At 38.5% G+C, this 18,371-nt stretch overlaps 1 protein-coding gene across 1 annotated transcript in view; it reads right to left on the bottom strand.

The window, feature by feature from the left end:
* The window catches only part of lars2 (leucyl-tRNA synthetase 2, mitochondrial), a 43,416-nt gene that overhangs the window by 14,707 nt on the left and 10,338 nt on the right, over positions 1–18,371 (bottom strand). Inside the window, exons 4-12 of the mRNA XM_043261291.1 lie at positions 14,681–14,772; positions 14,544–14,604; positions 13,154–13,243; positions 12,586–12,729; positions 6,859–6,966; positions 6,493–6,652; positions 6,037–6,141; positions 5,014–5,129; positions 4,653–4,936 (exon numbers count right to left, since the gene is read on the bottom strand). Of these exons, the coding sequence (XP_043117226.1) occupies positions 4,653–4,936; positions 5,014–5,129; positions 6,037–6,141; positions 6,493–6,652; positions 6,859–6,966; positions 12,586–12,729; positions 13,154–13,243; positions 14,544–14,604; positions 14,681–14,772 (1,160 nt within the window). The remainder of the gene's footprint in view (positions 1–4,652; positions 4,937–5,013; positions 5,130–6,036; positions 6,142–6,492; positions 6,653–6,858; positions 6,967–12,585; positions 12,730–13,153; positions 13,244–14,543; positions 14,605–14,680; positions 14,773–18,371) is intronic.

Below are 18,371 nucleotides of genomic sequence, written 5' to 3' on the forward strand. Positions count from 1 at the left end.
TGTGGTCAGATTTGAAGAAATGTAGCATTGCGTCCCTGTCTCAACAACAGATGCTCTGCAGCGGATGGGTGCCGTCGGAACGAGGGTGCAAAGAACTGATAAAAACATAGCTTTAATCCCCACCGCTCCAGTCCTTCAGTTAATGTCTTGTGAAAAGTGTGAAACAAATCCTTTAAGACATCATTAAGGAGTTTTAACTGAATCAGGAGAGAAATCTGCACAGATCAAGAACCGTTTACATGAAAACAGTCCAAATCAGTTGAAAATGTGCAACAGGAGAAGGATATTTTTTCCACTTGAAGAAGAAATATTACGGATTATAAACTAATATTTTGGCCCAAAGCAGCTGTTTGGACTCTCATTCCGACGGCACCCATTCACCGCAGAGCATTCACTTCTGAGCAGGTGCTGTGATGCTTCATTTCTCTTAAGAAACAAGCTCATCTTTATCTTGGGTGACCCAAAAGGTGAGTACAGTTTTAGCTCATTTTAATTTTAAAAGCTGGCATGACAAAAAAAACCTTCTATTTTATATATGCTATAACTGTATATGCTATAGACGCATTGTAGATCATAATATGAACAATAAACTTTATCAAATATTTTTTGTTAATGTGTTTCATATTTACAAATGTTTTGACCCTGTAATCTTTAATTAAAATATCAAATCCGGATCTTCTAGTAAAAACGAAGATTACTCTGATATATCATCTGCTAAACCACGCCCCTTTCATCTGGATCCAGCTTTAAGAGCCACACCCACATCTCAACAGCCAATCAACACCCAGTGCATGGAACCAAGTCTCTCTCTATAATCCATTATATTCTGATCACCTCTGTTTCACTGTGACTTTAACTCTTTCTGAAAAAAAGGTTGCCAGCATCATCTGAGAGGTTACTTGATTAGTTGGCAGATTCATTCAGGAGATGCTTAACAGCGCCTTCAAAGTGTGTAACAGTGAAAACATGGAAACCCAGACAATTCTGGTTTGAGAGTTAAAGAGAGAGTTAAATGCATAGATCCAGTAAAAAAAAAAACGTTCCACAAAAGTTTTTGTTGTCCATTTCCGACTTCCTGGGGAACTGAACTAGTTAACTTGACCTTGAACTGCGCAAATCATTCTCTTTTTATGCGTAATATACACCATTTTTTAGTTCCTACTTAAATTGCAGAGTCCATACTAGAGGCTTTGCATCTACTAGCTATTTCATACCGATTCTTGCATTTGTTTGCACCATTTAGAATCTCTCTCTAAATTAATTTGTAGTCTCATAATATGACTTTCAACTTTCTTTCAATTACCAACAACAGCCTTTGAGTCTATATAAGCTGAACGAAGTGAAGCAGCATTTATTGACATGTCTCTTAACATAAATGAGCATGAATCATTTGTGTCTAAAGTCTTATTATTAATGCAATCTGCCGTTTTGCTCAAACGGTTACTTCTGATTAAAGGATGGAGTTCATACTAAGTTTACCGGTGCAATGCAAAATGTTTGTTAGTGTTTAAGCGACTTACTGTCTAAGTTGTAACGACCGCAGAAAACCAAATAACATTTCGCAGAAATGTCAGCACAGATTGAGTGAGATCTGTCGTGCATTTATATGTAAGCGTTAGTGTCCCGCAACAAACACTTAACAAGCAACCAAATCGGTCCGTGAGATCTTTCTGTTTTTCATCCTCAGATTTCAATTAAACTTCTAACAGCGAAGCCCGACACAATATCACAGCTCAGGAAATGAGTCCTCTTTTCCTCAAGGACGAGGTAGATAAGCGCCATCTCTCTCTTTATCTGCTTTCCGTGTCTTTCTCTCTCCGCGGCCACTTCACTCGATGTAGGCGATCATTTAAGGAACCGAGGTGATTTTCTTCAAGGTCTCACAGATAAGAGATGATCCGTCTCCTCTTCAGCGCAGGGACGAGCAGCGTCCGCCGACAAAAACTGAATTAAAAAACGTGTAGATACTACTTTCATTTCACAAGAATGAAGTAACGGCATTGACGAGATCGTAGTACGTTTTAAAAAGTTTCTAGTAGATACCTAACAACAGAACATGTATAATAGCTACCATTGTTGTCCACTGAGAGTTTATGAAACCTAATGCATGATATTACATTTAGTTTAAAGTCCAATAGCTATGCCTCCATTAATTAATTGGCTGCTTATTAATAGTTACTAAGATAGCTGTTGAGTTTAGGTACATTCACGGTCGTGCAGAATAAGTAGCCCTACTAATAAACAGCCAAAATGGTAATAGTAAGCACGCTAATGCTAACTAGTTAGTGAGAATAGGCCCCTACACTGAAGTGTTACTGTGCTTTTAATGTTTTGGTTGGTATTCTCCTACACGCCTTGAATAGCAAAGAGTTTAAAAGCTCGAAGTTCTTTTGGGCAACAACTTTATTAAGGTCATTCGGATTTAAGTCCGAAACTAGACTACTACAATGCTTCTCATGCGACACAGCGAAGCTCCTGCCCTAATTTCTACAGCTGTTGCAGTATTTCGTCAGCGGCCGGACAGACTCATTATCAATTACTTCGAATGTCTGAAGGCAGCCGAGGTCACGAAGCAGAACCAAAATATACAAAAGCTCGGTGTGTGATTCATAAAGGCTCAGGCGCTCGATTCCGCTTCTGCACGGCGTTTATTGTGTCTCTGTACCATTTGTAAGAGCGTTTCTTTAATTAGCTAACATTAGGTTCAGCCACACTTGACAGCGCGTAACGGCGCAGTTAACAAATTAAATAAAACTTTGAATAAATGCAGTATAACACATAAACAGACATAGTTACTGCATATGTAGATAATTATAATAATTGGGGAGGAAACATTACTGTTCAGAAAGCATCTGATATCGGTTATCCGATATTGATATCGGTTGTATTGATATTTATTAATTTAATAAAAGAACACACACTTTTGTTTTAAGAGTGGTTTAGGAGCTAACATCTTAAATCAGTGCTAGACGGTGGTTTAATTAATATCCAGAATTGCCAGATAAATATACAATACAATAAATGAAAAATGTGCCGATATCAACCGATAACAAATACAGTAAGAATGTACCGTGCATCCCTTTTTTCCCGAGAGAAACTTGCACATGAATGCATACCTTTAAGAAACATTTTATTAACTGAAGCCTTGGAAATGGTCCAACTGAATTTTTTGTAACTTGCTTAAAAGGAAGCGATCGTTATTGGCTCTTATTTTGAAATTTGCTCCACTAATGCACATTTTGGCCTCTCTTTTTAAACGGTCATAAGCGGCATCGAATCAGCCATCTGCCACCCTCCTATCAGCCACTAAAAAGCCATAACGTTCGACCTCTACTGATCCGCGTATGCAGACTGGATATTTGACAAATGCATGAAATCAGGCCCCTGATACGCATTTGTCTCTCCGTTCGTGTGTCAATCCGACAGAGGATTTTGGTAAAAATGTCATCAGCTTTCAGCGGCTCAGCCAGCATTACGGCGCTTCGTGGTCAGAGAGGGTCTATTAATACCCTTCACAGTGAGGAGGTGCTATCTGTGCGCACATCTTCAACACCTCCATGACTCAGTGGTAATGATCCCTGTAGCCTCCAGGGGACAAGAGCTCCCAGAAACAAGCCACTTTAGTCTGGCTCGGTCTGAACTTGGCTCTGTTTTGATGAGTTCTGAGACAATGAGTTCTGGTGGAGTCTGCCATTATTTCACATGACAGAGTGGGAGTACAAAGACTCAGATAATGGGAGAAAATGATTCCACTTATATTACAATGCCACCAGATGAAACTCTTATCAAACACTTTTGATTTTCTCGGAGTTCAATTTATACCGTGACTCGCGTCAAAGAAACCAAACTGTCTGACCTCTAAATCCGAGAGGAAATTTCCTTTGAGAGAAAAAGGCTCAGCGATCAGAGGGAAGAGGGTTCGAATTCGGTGGGTTTGATGGGTCCGGTGTCCCTTGTTCAAACCCAAACAAAACGCGAAGCACGAAAGCAAGGCAAAAGGCTAAACAAAATAAAACAAAGACAAAATAGTAAAAAAAAAAAAAAAAAGCAAAAAAACAAAACAAAAAACGAAATCGAGACAAAAACAGCAATAAATAAAAACAATATATAAAGCAAAATATAAAGCAAAACTAAAAAAACTAAACAAAGCAAAAACTAATATGCGACGCAACAGAACTAAATACAATGCTGAGAAAATTAAACCAAACAACCAACACAAATAAATAAAACTAAAATAATAAAAAATAAAAAAGCAAAAACCATTCCAGTAATGTGCATGATAATAGATGTAACCAGAAGACAGATGTTTGATTGACAGGCGATATGACCAATCGTAACACTGGATCTGCCATTTTGTCTGACAAACAAACCAGACAGGAGGATAGATTACCGTCGGTGGACTAAAACGTGAAAAATGATGTGTACTGACGTCTTTCCGCAGCTGAAACCTTCTAATAGTCATTTGTGTTTATTTGGTGCTGTAACTAAAGAATAAGAGATCATCAGTTCACAGCACAAAGTTTCAAACCAAATCTAACTTGTCAGCTTTCTCTTATTAATAAGATGTAGCAATGGTAACTAAGGCGGCGGGTCTTTGCAAACGGTCTTTTACATTTCCAAATACTGCATATCTACTTTTTTTTTTAACTCACCTCGGACACTGGCATTTCAGCCAATCCTGTGCTGTCTTTAAGGGCGTCGCCCCTTTCCCTGTGAGGGGCGGTACTTTAGGTAGCGTGACTGGCAGCTCCTCCTCCGGGACTGGCACCGGCCCGCAGGCGCCGCAGTGCACTATGGGAATGGGTGTGCCCCAGTAGCGCTGCCTCGAGATCAGCCAATCGCGTAACTTGGCACTAGTGAGGTATCCACCGGCGTTCTTCTCCCGGGCTTTCTGGGTAACAGAGTCGAAAGCTTCCGCCCGGCTTTGACCTGTGAACTACAGCAGATGAGACGATCAGGATGGGTTATCTGGTTAACCTCCGCTCTCACGTTGAAGCGTGATGGAGGGTTTACCTCAGCTGAGTTTATCAGAGTCTGCGTCCCGTCTTCTTCTGTCTTCAGAACAGAGGTCCAGCTCAAACCCAGAGACCGAGCCAGCTCTGCGTCCTCCTCGCTGCTTTCTGGAATGCCTGTTGTAAAGAACACGGATATAAAAAGTTGCATTAAAGAAAAATAGTTTATATATCTAATGATAAATGCATAAAGTGGGACTTTTTTTTGTTTGTTTGGGGTTCCTCTGCAAGACACTGGAGTTCAATTCAGAACTGCATCCTTCACTTGAGAGCCTTGATCTCACTTCATGTGTCAATTATGTGAAACATAACCTTTGCATTAATTTCATACAAAATATATATAAGTATATAAAGTCAGTTAGTGTAACCAAAAACTGCTTCTTAATGTAATAGTTATTTTAAAATATACACAATTATTAAAAATATGAAGTTAAAAAAATATGGTTTTGTGAATTATAAATATTATTCTTAGGGTTTATTACTCTTGCAATGTCACAAAAAAAAAAAATATATATATATATATATATATATATATATATATATATATATATATATATATATTATTTTTTTAATATTGCAACAGCATATTATATTTAATTTCTAGATTTTAATTTCATAAAAAAATTCTTAATATTTTCTCTAAATCAGAATAGAAATCATTCTCTTGAGTGTATTCATTTTATGAATTAAACATTTTAATGAGCATCATGTCATCGACTTTCGTATATTTTTAAGCATGCTATAAGAGCCAAAATAGTTTTTGAGGCAACTGTACATGCAAGCGCACAGAAGAGGCTGAAGAGCTCTCGCAGAAATCCTTGATGCTGGAGTACAGCATGATGGGAAATCGTTTAATGAGGTGTCTATAGTATATGTGTAAAAACACCAGATAATTACTAGAGCGGTGAACTCCATAAACATCCCTGATGCGACTGCTTTCCCTGCTGGATCGAATCCTAATGCACTCGGAACATGATGCCTTAACAAACTAACTAAACAAACCAACAGAGATCCACACACACACCTATCACAGTGTCCAGATGTCCATCGAACTCATTCTTGCCGGAGATCAGCACTGGAACCTCGCGGCCGGTGAACACGTTGAGGGCCGTGACCTCGGTCAGGCTGTCTGCACAATCAGGAGTCAAAGGTCAATAACACAGAGCTGGTAGCTAAGGCTGAATCTGAGATCTCATTAATTGAAATCTGTCCTCTTCCAGAGCCTCTGGGCTTCACAGTTATCTCACCGTTTGGTGAGAGACCACAAAATCAACAACTAACAACCACAGCCTGGAGTTAAAGACACCTACGCACCACAAAACGGGATATAAATGCATCATGAATTCATTCTTTACCGTCATCTTTCAGTTTTGCCTCAAACGCATTTGGTAGTGCATGCAGTATTTTATATATTTGTTATATTCAGCTTGTATAGATGAAGTTGCTGATGTTCTCAAGCGTGTGTGTGTGTGTTTCTCACCCGTGCCGGGTCTCAGGGCTCTGAGGAGGGCTGTTTTAAGGGCACCGGAGCCGCTCAGCAGCCGGTGAGAGGGCAGGACGGAGACATACGCCGCCCCGAACACGGCCTCCGGAGATCTAGTGTACGCAGACAACACCTCCCCCGAGTCGCGGCCATCCACCTGACGAACAGACAGGCGATAGATGCGCTGATTCTGGCCAACGGACTTTCAATAAGCACAAATATCCTCCCACAACAGAAAACAAAGCACACGCTCACATGCCGGCATGGAAATACATCATTTCGCAGTAAATACAGCACGGAAAGAGCTGCGAAGCTGAGGAAAACCAAAATGTAAGGGCATTTCTTAGATGAAGCATCGAGTACCTTCAATACGTGGTTGAAAAAGCAGCCTGAGCAGTCGCCGATCCAGTTGGCCTGCATGCTTTTGACTCCATACCACTCGGGGAGATCTGCCAAAGCATCTAGAAGAGGCTGCGAGACAGAATAATGCATTAATGTCTACATGCATGCATACATGGGGCAAAGACAAAAAAGTGTGATACTGCTTTAAATTCTTGTTGTTTTTGCAGCAAAACATTTTAAATTACGTTTTTGTTTCTCTGCGCCAAAAATAAATATTAAACATTGCTCCCTGATTTATTAAATTTACCCACTAAAATGTCATTCAGCGTAACAATCTTGTTAGGGATGTTTGCAACAAAAAAAATTTATGACGATGAATTTCTTGAAAATTTGCAATTTTACATTTTTTAAATTTGCCACTATCCCCATATAAATTTAAAATTTTGCCCATTTGTCAGTATTTTTTTTTTTTTACTAATTCAAATTCACAATAAATTGTTAAATGCTTCCTTATTCTTTTATAGATTTTAATATGCGCAAATCGCATGTTGTTTGAATTTAAAATAAATATTGCGTAAACATAAGCATTATTTCTACCGTATTTTGACATTTTATACCGCAAAACATATTCGAAACCCTAAACGTAGACATCGAGTAAATAAATAAATAAAAGCATACCGAATATACTTAATTTATCTAATCATGCAAAAAAGGTCGCAAGACAGAATTCAGTATTAATAACAACAAATTAACCAACCAAATAATATGTAAATGCATACATTATATAAGCGAATATATTTGTTTAATTCTTCTATTCTATTTTAAATATACAATAAAAAAAATCTTGCCACTTAGAATAATTCCAAACAAAGCCAAGTCAGGAAAAGTGATAATATTAATAGCTAATAAATGAACGAATCGTTGACTTTCGGTCTTCAGCAGCGCCCCCTGTGGACACTATTTGCAATAATCTCTCCCAACTGGAAATATAGCGAGAATGGGTTATTCCCTGCTGGTAGATGCAGCAACTCCATCATTTAGCAGGTAGAAAATGAACAAATCTGTGTGTAGTTTGCATACGCCGGCAACTACCACTGGGATGAACGGGAATGCTAACGGACAACTTCAAGGGTTATAGAACTTCCTGAGCAGACGTTTAGCAGAAGACTGTCATTTTACAGGCATAAAAAAGGCAATTGCCTTCGCATTACAAGTGAAGAAAGACGCTCGAAGAAAACCTCATGAACTGCCCTTAGTCTCAACACACACACACACAGATTCAGGCTGAAAAAAAGAAACCTTGGGGTGGAGGAAGAAAAGATGAGGCAGACGATGGAAAAAGAGGAAGCTATGCATAATAACGAAGGTTCAGGCCAAAAGGCTCAGCTGGGCTGCCAAGCACTGAAAGGATGGGATATGAAAAGCTAACGGTTGGGTTTTGACATCTCGCTCCTCTCTGTCACTAGCCATTAGCCGTCTCACTCACGAGAGGCTTCGTTCCCAGAGCGCAAAACAAATAGGAAATAATTGAAGGGCCCCAAATGTTGTCCGTTTCCCCCGGCGCCGCACTCATTAGCGACTCGGAAATTTCACACTCGCTGGAAGAGGCGGAAAGGGGGCAGGGACGCGGCCGTCTCGTTTGAGTGCGCTCCAATCACGGTATTCAAATCTTCAACTACAAAATGAGTTCTGAACAAGACAATGCGAGCAATTTTTGAAACGCGTAAAGGTCATGAGCGTCATTCTTTCAGCTGAAACTCTTTTTGTCGTCGAAACTCTTGTCTGATGTCCAAGGAGAACTGTTCGTAAGCCAGTAGATTGACTTCTTGAAGTGTGCAAACACTTTTATGGGTTTAAAACACCGCTCTGGAGAACCTCATGTGTTTAGTGGCTCCTCAGTAGTCCTCTTCTATCCTTAATTTCTATCACACCTTCAACAAAAGAGGAACGAGACTACATCGAAGCTGCATCAGCCTTTTTTAACAAGGAAAGACAATTATTATGATTCTTAAATGCATTTTGTATGTTTTATGGGCATTATTTTAATTAATTCACTCAAATAACTCAGACTGTTACCAAATTTTCTCAACTAAAGTCTTCTCGGTGGAACAGAACCTGCATCTAGCATGGCATTTCTGTTCATTCCAAGGCTGTCGATTTAATATTAATTTGGTGATTCATTATATTTTGGTTCATTTTGGTGGCCCAAGCCCCTCATTCATTTCTGACCTTGGTTTTGAAAGCCCTACCAAAAGTTGGCTAGTGGGATATACAAACTGAAAAAAAAGCCAAGATCAAACCGACAATAAAACCACAGATATATTATGGACCCAAAAAACGCTCACTAAAGATGTCCGTGCAATTTGTGCTTGGGATTCTCACAGCCTGTGATGCAGGAGAGGATTTTATCAGCCAGACGGGCCTGCCAGCATTCAGTCTGCAAACACGCTTAGATCTGACTTGGACACACTGCGAGGTGTAAGAGGCAAACAAAATGCTCGAAGAGCCAAGAACGACAGAAGAGCCAAAGCAAAGGCTACATCTCTCTATTCAAACCTGTCTATATTTTCAACAAAAAAAAAGCTATAGAGAACATTTCTGCAACCGTATAGAGTGTCTCCATGGCAACGCACAAATCTATCAAACAGTGGAAAAAGTGATGCTAGGTAGCAAGTGTTTGCTGATCTGTTAAGAGACGAAAGCATTTGCATACATTTTTCATGACAGCGTTTTAGCTTTGAAATAAACGACATCACAATAAATATATAGTCATGTGGTGCGACCGACATGCAGAATATCAGGAATTGCTACCATGTCAACCCTCCTGGCTCCATATCAAAACCAAGCCTCTTACACTAGCAGATAACTTAACAAAGCAAAGTTAGCTCAGGTTGTCAGCTGTCATGTGGTGCAACCCTCCCCCCAAAATATAAATTGCTACTTTTAGCTATACAATTGAAACAGCTTTTGAAACGATAAAGACGTGTGCACTTTTTTGACATGACTTTCAATGGACAAGATGGTTCTTCAGATATGCAAAAACAAACACACGCACACCTCCACCACTGAGAAAATGAGAGTCTCTGTGAATCGCAGGGACATGCTGTGTCATTTTAACACATCCGACTCTGACAGAGTGAATCAACAAACACTTGCACACTGTTTCAGTAAGCAGCTCCGAATGATCTACAGCACCATCCTACACAAAACCCAGCTGATCTGGAACTCGAAATAGGAAGCAACTAGACACGAATACAATATAGTTGCTAGCGACCTCTTTAACGTTTGCTGTTAGCACGTAGCTAAACTAGAGTTGAGCTTGAGGTTTAAAGGTTTGAGGTTTACATTCATATACAAATAATCAATCAATGAATCAATCTCAGATCCAATTAAACCTCATGAGGCCACTAACAAACACCAGACCACATCTTTCTGTGGTCTTACTGTTAGCGTGTTTCTGACAGTTAGCATTTTGTAAGCGTTGTAAGAAATGTAGACAAAGCTCCCTGCTTATATTTATTAATAATTAGCAATATTAATTAATAAAATGAAAAAGAAAATACAAATATTCAGCATATAAGGTATGGTCACTTACCACCAGGTTCTACGAACATTTAAAAAAGAAAAATGAGGAAATTATTAGCGGTGTTCGGCTGTGAGAAGGGTTGCCGGGCACCGTGCTTTTAAGGATCAGCGAACGAACAAGCTTGCAAGTTACAGGTTGTATAATAACAGCTTTTGCACAGTATAATAGCAGTACTAGACAAAAAAGGTTTGCGGGTTCAAAGGTGCCACTTCCATCCAGCAGAGCTCAGGCTTTCGATCCCAGTGCAATCAGAGGTGGAGGACCGGACCATTCACACCTCGCACCACGAGGAACTGCTTCGATTCAAGCGCTGTGGGAAACGCCAGCGAAGCGGCGGGATACGGGGCTCCATTCAGTCAGCTCACGAGGTGAGCCAGAACTAGAACGACCTCCTGATGAACTTCAGCCTCCAAAAACTGAGCTACAGCTGCCTTCTAGTCAATACAACATAGGTGCACCTATTACAAACACTGCAAAAAAAGGTTTTATTAGCATTTTGTTCTTGTTTGCCAATTATTCTTCAATCGGGATGCATTCATTGAGTAGCAAAATGACTTAAAATATTGTTTCAAATCGCAAACTGGCTAAAACATGGCTCCATAATAACTCTTCCTCGAGTGTTAAAGTTAATCTCCTGTTTTCTAGTAAAATCCAGCCACGTATTTGACTTTCTCGGACCGTTTTTTGCTTGCACGTGGTGCTTGAAGTGAAAACAGAAAGGATTATGAACTACGGTCATCTCTAACAATGGGTTTCAGCGTTTATCTTCTCAAGATGTCCATTGCTGCTACGAAGTGGCGTGGATTACCGTGACGTTCTCATCAGCCGTTTAGTCTCTCAATCTGACGGCACCCATTCACTGCACAGCGTCCGTTGATGAGCGAGCGATACAATGCTACATTTCTCCAAATGTGGCGGAAAAATAAAAGACAGTATCTACGTCTCCTGCGGTCCGAGGCTGAGTATATTTTATATAAGCGTGAACTAAGCTTAAACACCCTTCATTTTGATGAACAAGGCACTAAATAACTTTCCTTTTTAAGTAACCGTATATAGATTTCTCAGGTATTAGCACTGGAAAACAAGACAATAATACGAAGTGAACAAAGACAGGAAGCTTTATAGTGCAAATGCAACAAAATGAAGAGCAATGGAGTGCATTAGGCAAGCCATCAATGAATTATGTAATGCATCTCTTTAGCGCCGCCAAGTTTCAGTTTTACCAAACGCTTTATTAGCAGAACGCAACGCTAAACCCCACAGCCAGCATCCACGTTTTAAACCCAATAAAGACCCGTACCGATTTGTTTCCAGCGCCATTCTTTAGCCTCCGCCTCCGCTGATAATGAACACACGGCGGCGGCGTTCGTGTGCGGTCATCTTGTGAACGCGATCACTTGGAAATGACTCGAGGCCACTTGAGCTCAAACAGGCCTCCTCCGTGAGATCTTGAACTGATTCAGACTGGCAGGACTTTTAACCAGTTATTGTGTGGGTGGAATATATATTTTTTTAAATAGAGGAAGTATAATTAAGATGGAGAGCGCTTCAGCCAGCAGCACATATCGTGCGGCGATAAATTGCAAGCATGTTAGCGCGGATTCATAATGAAGTACTGCGCTGTAACTGAGAGCATTTGATTGTAGAGTCATTAAAACAAGATCAAAAAATAAATACTGCAAAAAATGGGGTTTTTTAGACATTCTAGACTACAAAAGCAATACCTTGCTATGGAAGTACTGGATTAGGATTTAAATAAATACATATAAACAAACAAATTGATTCATATTCAATGAATTCATAAAATAAAATCCCTAAGAAATCCTAATTTATGAACTGGTTCAAACTCGATATGATCTCAGATTTGCTAATCATTCTTTTAAACAGTATATCTAGTCAAATAAATATTTCAGGAGAAATCATGCCATTTTAATTTCTTCACAGTGTAAATCTTTTTTTTTTTTCCAAAGTAAATATCACAATTGCAAAGATCAAAGATTATTGCACGGTTGGCAAATTTGTGTTGAAGATAAAATATGCCGCTTGTCATTTCTTTGTAGTTATTTTACTGGCACTTTCTGCATGATATGCTAACAGCAAGTTTAAGAGAGATTAAAAAAAATATATAAAAATAATGAAACGGATCAATCGATCTGTGGCACCTTGGCATAGCTGGTGGTTCTGATGAACCACTGTTTCAGCATCTTCTGCTCCACAGCAGCTCCAGACCTCCACGAGCGGCCGCTCTCATCCACCTGCTCGTCCGCCAGCACCGTCTGATCCACCGGGTCCCAGTTCACCAGCGCCTGCAACACAAATATTACATCTAATGTTCACTCGTATCACGTGATTTTTCAGAAACGATTCTAATATGATGAGAATATTTGATTCGGAGATTAAAAACAGTTCTGCTTTCTGTTGAAACCATGACACTTTTTTTCAGGATTCTTTGATATGCAGAAAAATTCAGTTAATTAGAAAAATAAATATTTCGTATAATCACCAGCATTCGATCATTGTAATGTTGCCTTGTTCAATAAATGTGTTTTTTTTTTTTAAATAATAAAAAAAAATTTTGAAGAGCTGTTTTATTATTTAAAGTCTTCTAAATATTAACAATCTCATTTTTTATTGTTATTATGAGAAAAGCCGATCCTCTTATGGAGTTCTTTTATCTGTCAGCAGCAGAAGAAACGTGATAAATGGTGATAAATATGACGACGCTCTCACCTCTTTCTGATAGGCCAGTCCCGCCTCGAACAGCTTGACGAACAGATACTGAGTCCACTTATAATAATCGGGCAGACACGTAGTGACCTCCTGATAAAATATTAGACGAGACCACACTGTATTTAAACTTCACTTTAAACCATTAATGCCTGAAGAATAACAGCTGTGCTCAATGTGAGTCTCAAAAATCAAACATAATGCTTTTAATTGTTCATATCATTATTGCGTTGCATTATATTAAATGCATTTAAATGTCATCTTTACTAAGGACATAAGTGCACGGAAAAAGAAAATGATTGAATTTACTAATTTTTTAAGGTTGCAATCAATTGATTTCAGCCACATTTAAATAAACCTCCGTTAGTCTGCTCTCTGAGGTACTGTCTTCAGACAGCAGAGCCAAAGTCTGTAACACTTAACAAACTCTGAGAGCACGAAGAAGACGTTCTCTGATCCAATTAGGCAAAACTGAACTCCAAGAGACACGTCTGGCACGAGCCCGGAGCCGCTCATCAGCTGGATCGGAGCGGCACAAACACGACATGACCGATTCAGAGATCACTTCTAGTAAGCTGTGCTTTAGTTTGTCTTTGAAGAGTGCTTTATAATTACGTCTATTATTGGAAAAATGAATGCAATCAGTTCTAAAACAAGTCCCACGAAAAGGAATATATTTATAGCATTGAAACATAAAGGCTGTTAATAGGCATGTGGCTGAAATCTGTTCAGAAGGCTACATGATAAATTAGTAGATAAATAAAACAATTGACATTTTTAAATTATATATATATATATATATATATATATATATATATATATATATATATATATATATATATATATATATATATATAAAACATTTATACATTATAAACATTTCAAATAAACGTCGTTTTTTTAGCGCCGATAATAATCAGAAATGTTTCTTGCATATTAGCATATTTGAACAATTTCTGAAGGATCATGCGACACTGAAGACTGGAGTAATTCAATAAATTACCTTTTACTCTATATTCATAAGAATACATAATAAAAAGAGTTATTAATTGCATTAACATTTCACATTATCAGCGCTATTTCTGCATCAAATAAATTAGTGAGCATAAATGCTTCCTTCCAAACTAATTGAAGGATATTTTACCAACCCCACATTTTTTATTTCTTTTTTACTTTTTTAACAATTATATTTCAATACCACCGCCATGCTTTTTTCTGGGTTAAACAACCTTCTCCACGCTGCAAAATATTTTCGAAATCTCCATGGCGACGATTTAAAATAACGGTTTAAGACATGCGTGACCTTATTATCTTTTATTGTGTTGTGACTATTTTAAGAAAGCCGAACTCTTTAACGCTGACGTAAGAGGCCGAGAAGCAGGCTCTCACTCACCCGATCCCAGTTAAAGCAGAGCCCCAGAGCGTCTAGCTGCTTCCGCATGGACTCGATGTTACTGTAAGACACAGAGAGATGATTAGAGCTGTTCGGGAGCCCGTGTAGACGTCAGCGCTTGTCCCTCGGCTCCGCACCTTTTGGTCCAGTCCTCGGGGTCCAGGCCGCGTTCGATGGCGGCGTTCTCCGCCGGGAGACCAAACGCATCCCAGCCCATCGGGTTCAACACCTGCGAGGCGAACGGCATCAAACCTGCGTTAATAACCTTAAAGGAGGTTTTACACACCCTCGGGTCGTCGAGTTTGTTTCTTCAAGGGAAAAGATTCGGAGAAATGTAGCATTGCATCGCTTGCTCGCCGACGGACGCTCTGTAGCGAATGGGTGCCGTCGAAACATCACAGCACTCCAGTCCATCAGTCAACTTTTTTCCCAAGGGTAAAGCTACATGTAATAAACAAGTCCATAATTAAGGCGTTACAACTTTAAACCATAATTTCCTGCCCAAATATGAGTCCATAATACGCTTCCTCTGGTCCGTCTCACATATCAAAATCCACTTATTTTAAAACACTGACCGCTTTGGCTCGTGCTCGCAGATTTCTCTCCTGATTCGAGACAGATGACTGAAGGAAGCATTGTTATGGACTCCTATTTCAGCCAGAAGCAATGGTTTGAAGTTATAAACATCTTTAAAATAGATTTAGTTGTGGATTATTGTGGACTTCTGACGGCACCCATTCACTCCAGAGCATCTGTTGGGGAGCAGGTGGTGCGATTTCTCCATTAAAGAAAATGTGGCTTGTCGAGTGTGTAAGTGTTATAATCAGGTCCCCGGAGCGTCTACCAACTCAGGATACGTGAAGGACGAAAAAACCCAAGCTTTCTCTGCAAGCTCGTGAAGAAACACAGAAAGAGGATCTTATTACGATATTGTCGCCCCGTTTCCTCCCCTCTCAGAAAACCCTATATCAGAAGTTTAAACAAATATAATAAAAAGCGAACTGATGTTTTTGGTAGAGCTTCTGCTGTGAAGGCACGGCTCTATTCTGGGGCAGCAACATCAGCTCATTTGCATTTAAAGAGACATGCACGAAAACAGCAGTGATTTTGTTCTACTTTCAAACTGTTTTAAAATGATATAATAACTGATTGGTAGGGTATTTTAAGCTGACACTATATACTTATGACATCTTGTAAAAAAAAAATGCATGGTCTCCTTTAAGGGATTATTTTTGAATTTGTTCAAAACCTATGAGTTAGTACCACCTTAACGACCACCCATGAGCCTAGTTTCTACTCCAGCCCCAGTCTCCAAAGCTTTCAAGGCCTAAATAAGCTTCAGACTTGAAGTCTCTTTGACCTTCGAGCAAGTCTGACGCTCTTCCCTGTTCCAGCACAGATTACAGCCTCTAAACCAGGAAGAGTTACAACATACGTGACATACTGTAACTCAGAGAGATGCGACTAATGAAACGCATGCGATCGGTCATAAAGACGGGGCGCGTGGTAAAGTGCTTAATGGAGAATGCAAATGGAGAGCGTGAACTCTCTGAAAGCATGGTCTATATTTCAGACTAATGTGGAGTCGTGTCATTGTGGTCTCATCAGCGCAGATGATCACACTGATATAATAACAGCTCTATCTGACTCACTCCTCCGTCGGCTTTTTCCTTCTTTCCTTTTCTTTTATTGAGAGCCTGTTTATGCAAAGGCAGAGAGAAGAAACAGCAAATCGCAGATCAATAACTTTAGGATTAGGACTGAATGTATACTTCATGCAGAAATGCGCACTGTATCCCAGGCCTTCTGAAGTCACGTGAAATCAAATGAAATGTTGCAGAAAAAGAGAAAACATTCAGCATGACTAGACAAAAAATAACTACAAAAACATCAGCGGCAATAATAATAATAAGAAGAAGAATAAGAATAATATAATAATAATAAAGTTATTAGAGTTATTAATTATGGTTATTACTATAATTGAATTCTAACAATAAATGAAATTGATGTACTGTAAAATGAACATCAAGAATAAACAATATACAACAACAATAATAATAATAATAAATATTATCATTATTATTTAAAACATTACCATTGTAGTGTAAAACAAATAAAATATTATTATAAAATAGTATGTAATTGTGATTTAAAACAACAATAAATATTATTATTAAATACAATTTAATTTTATTTTCAAGTAAATTATAACAATTAAACAAATCAATAAAGAAATATTACTATATATTTAAATAAAATACATTTATATATACTATTTTATAAGCCATAATAATAATAATAATATTAAGTATTATTATTATAAACATTTTAGTTTATGATAAATTACTTCACAACAATTGAAAGCAATTAATAAATAAATATATTACTATTGTTCTTATGAATGTATTACTATTATTATTATTGCTTTTTTATTTATAACTGTCATACAATTATTTTTTTGGTAAAAAAAGAAGGTTAGAGAAATGTATTACTATTGTAGTGTAAAACGAATAATAATAACGTTAATAATTATTATTATTATTTCAAATATAATTAGTATTTTGTATTATAACTTAAATCAACAAAGGAATATATTAATGTTTTACTGTAAAATAATAAATAAGGAATTTAGACTAGATGGACCACGAATACGTAATATTTGAAAATCTGTGTAAAAAATAGCGTGTTTGTGTTCCAAACATCAGACGAGCGAGTAAACAACGACAGAACTGTGTGTGTGTGGCTTCTTTAAGTGAGCAGCAGAGACGTGTGGGAGGAGCTGCGGTATCCACGGCAACCGGCTGCATCTCATTCGTTAAGTGAAGTGCTGAACATTAATAAACCAGAACAAGCACACGGACTCTTACACACAACATTCACTGAAACAAACTACTTGCATTTTAATACAAGAGGGCTGACTTCCTCTCAGAGGACTGGTTCTACTCTCACTGTTAAGATGCTGCTGGTCACTTGTTGTGGCTCGCAAGCTGCTGTTTTTAATGCTGCTCTTCACTAAACTACCACTACACTTACAGTCGGTAAATGCCAAGACAATGGTAATAATAATAATAATAATAATAAAAAAACTCAACTTCATCAGCTGACTGAAGCACATAAAGAGAGAAAAAACTTTACGGTCTGGTTCATAATCCAAAAACAATTCAAAACAACCCTAAACAAATAAAGGATTTTGATGTGAGAGACAACCAAAGATGGGCTTCATCGCAGAAGGAAGTGTTATTACGGATTATAAGCAGTGGACCGAAGTTATTAGAGTCTAATTTGTGACGGCACCCATTCACTCCTGAAGAACCTGCTGAAGAGACAAACTCATCTTGAAGTGAGTAAATGAGCGGGGAAATGTTCGGCAAGCTTTCAGTTTTGGGAGAGGTCTTCTTGCCATCATCAGAACAAGGTTGCTAGACAAATAATAGCAGTACAAACTAAAAATTAAAAAGGATACATAAAAATAAAAAAAGAGTTTCTGTGGAATGTGTGGCTGTTTGCAGAAATCAGAAATATCCATCAATAAGTTACTGAATTAATTACCAGATTAATTACTGCAAAGTGTTTTTTTCTTCCACGTCCTTCAGAATCCACTTCTTAGTGTCTTTTCTGTGTGTGTGTGTGCGTGTGTGTGTGTGTGTGTGTGTGTGTGTGTGTGTGTGTGTGTGTGCGTGTGTGTGTGTGTGTGTGTGTGTGTGTGCGTGTGTGTGTGTGTGTGTGTGTGTGTGTGCGTGTGTGTGTGTGTGTGTGTGTGTGTGTGTGTGTGTGTGTGTGTGTGTGTGCATGTGTGTGTGTGTGTGTGTGTGTGTGTGTGTGTGCGTG

Source organism: Puntigrus tetrazona, chromosome 16, assembly GCF_018831695.1.
Source record: "Puntigrus tetrazona isolate hp1 chromosome 16, ASM1883169v1, whole genome shotgun sequence".
Taxonomy (NCBI): domain Eukaryota; kingdom Metazoa; phylum Chordata; class Actinopteri; order Cypriniformes; family Cyprinidae; genus Puntigrus; species Puntigrus tetrazona.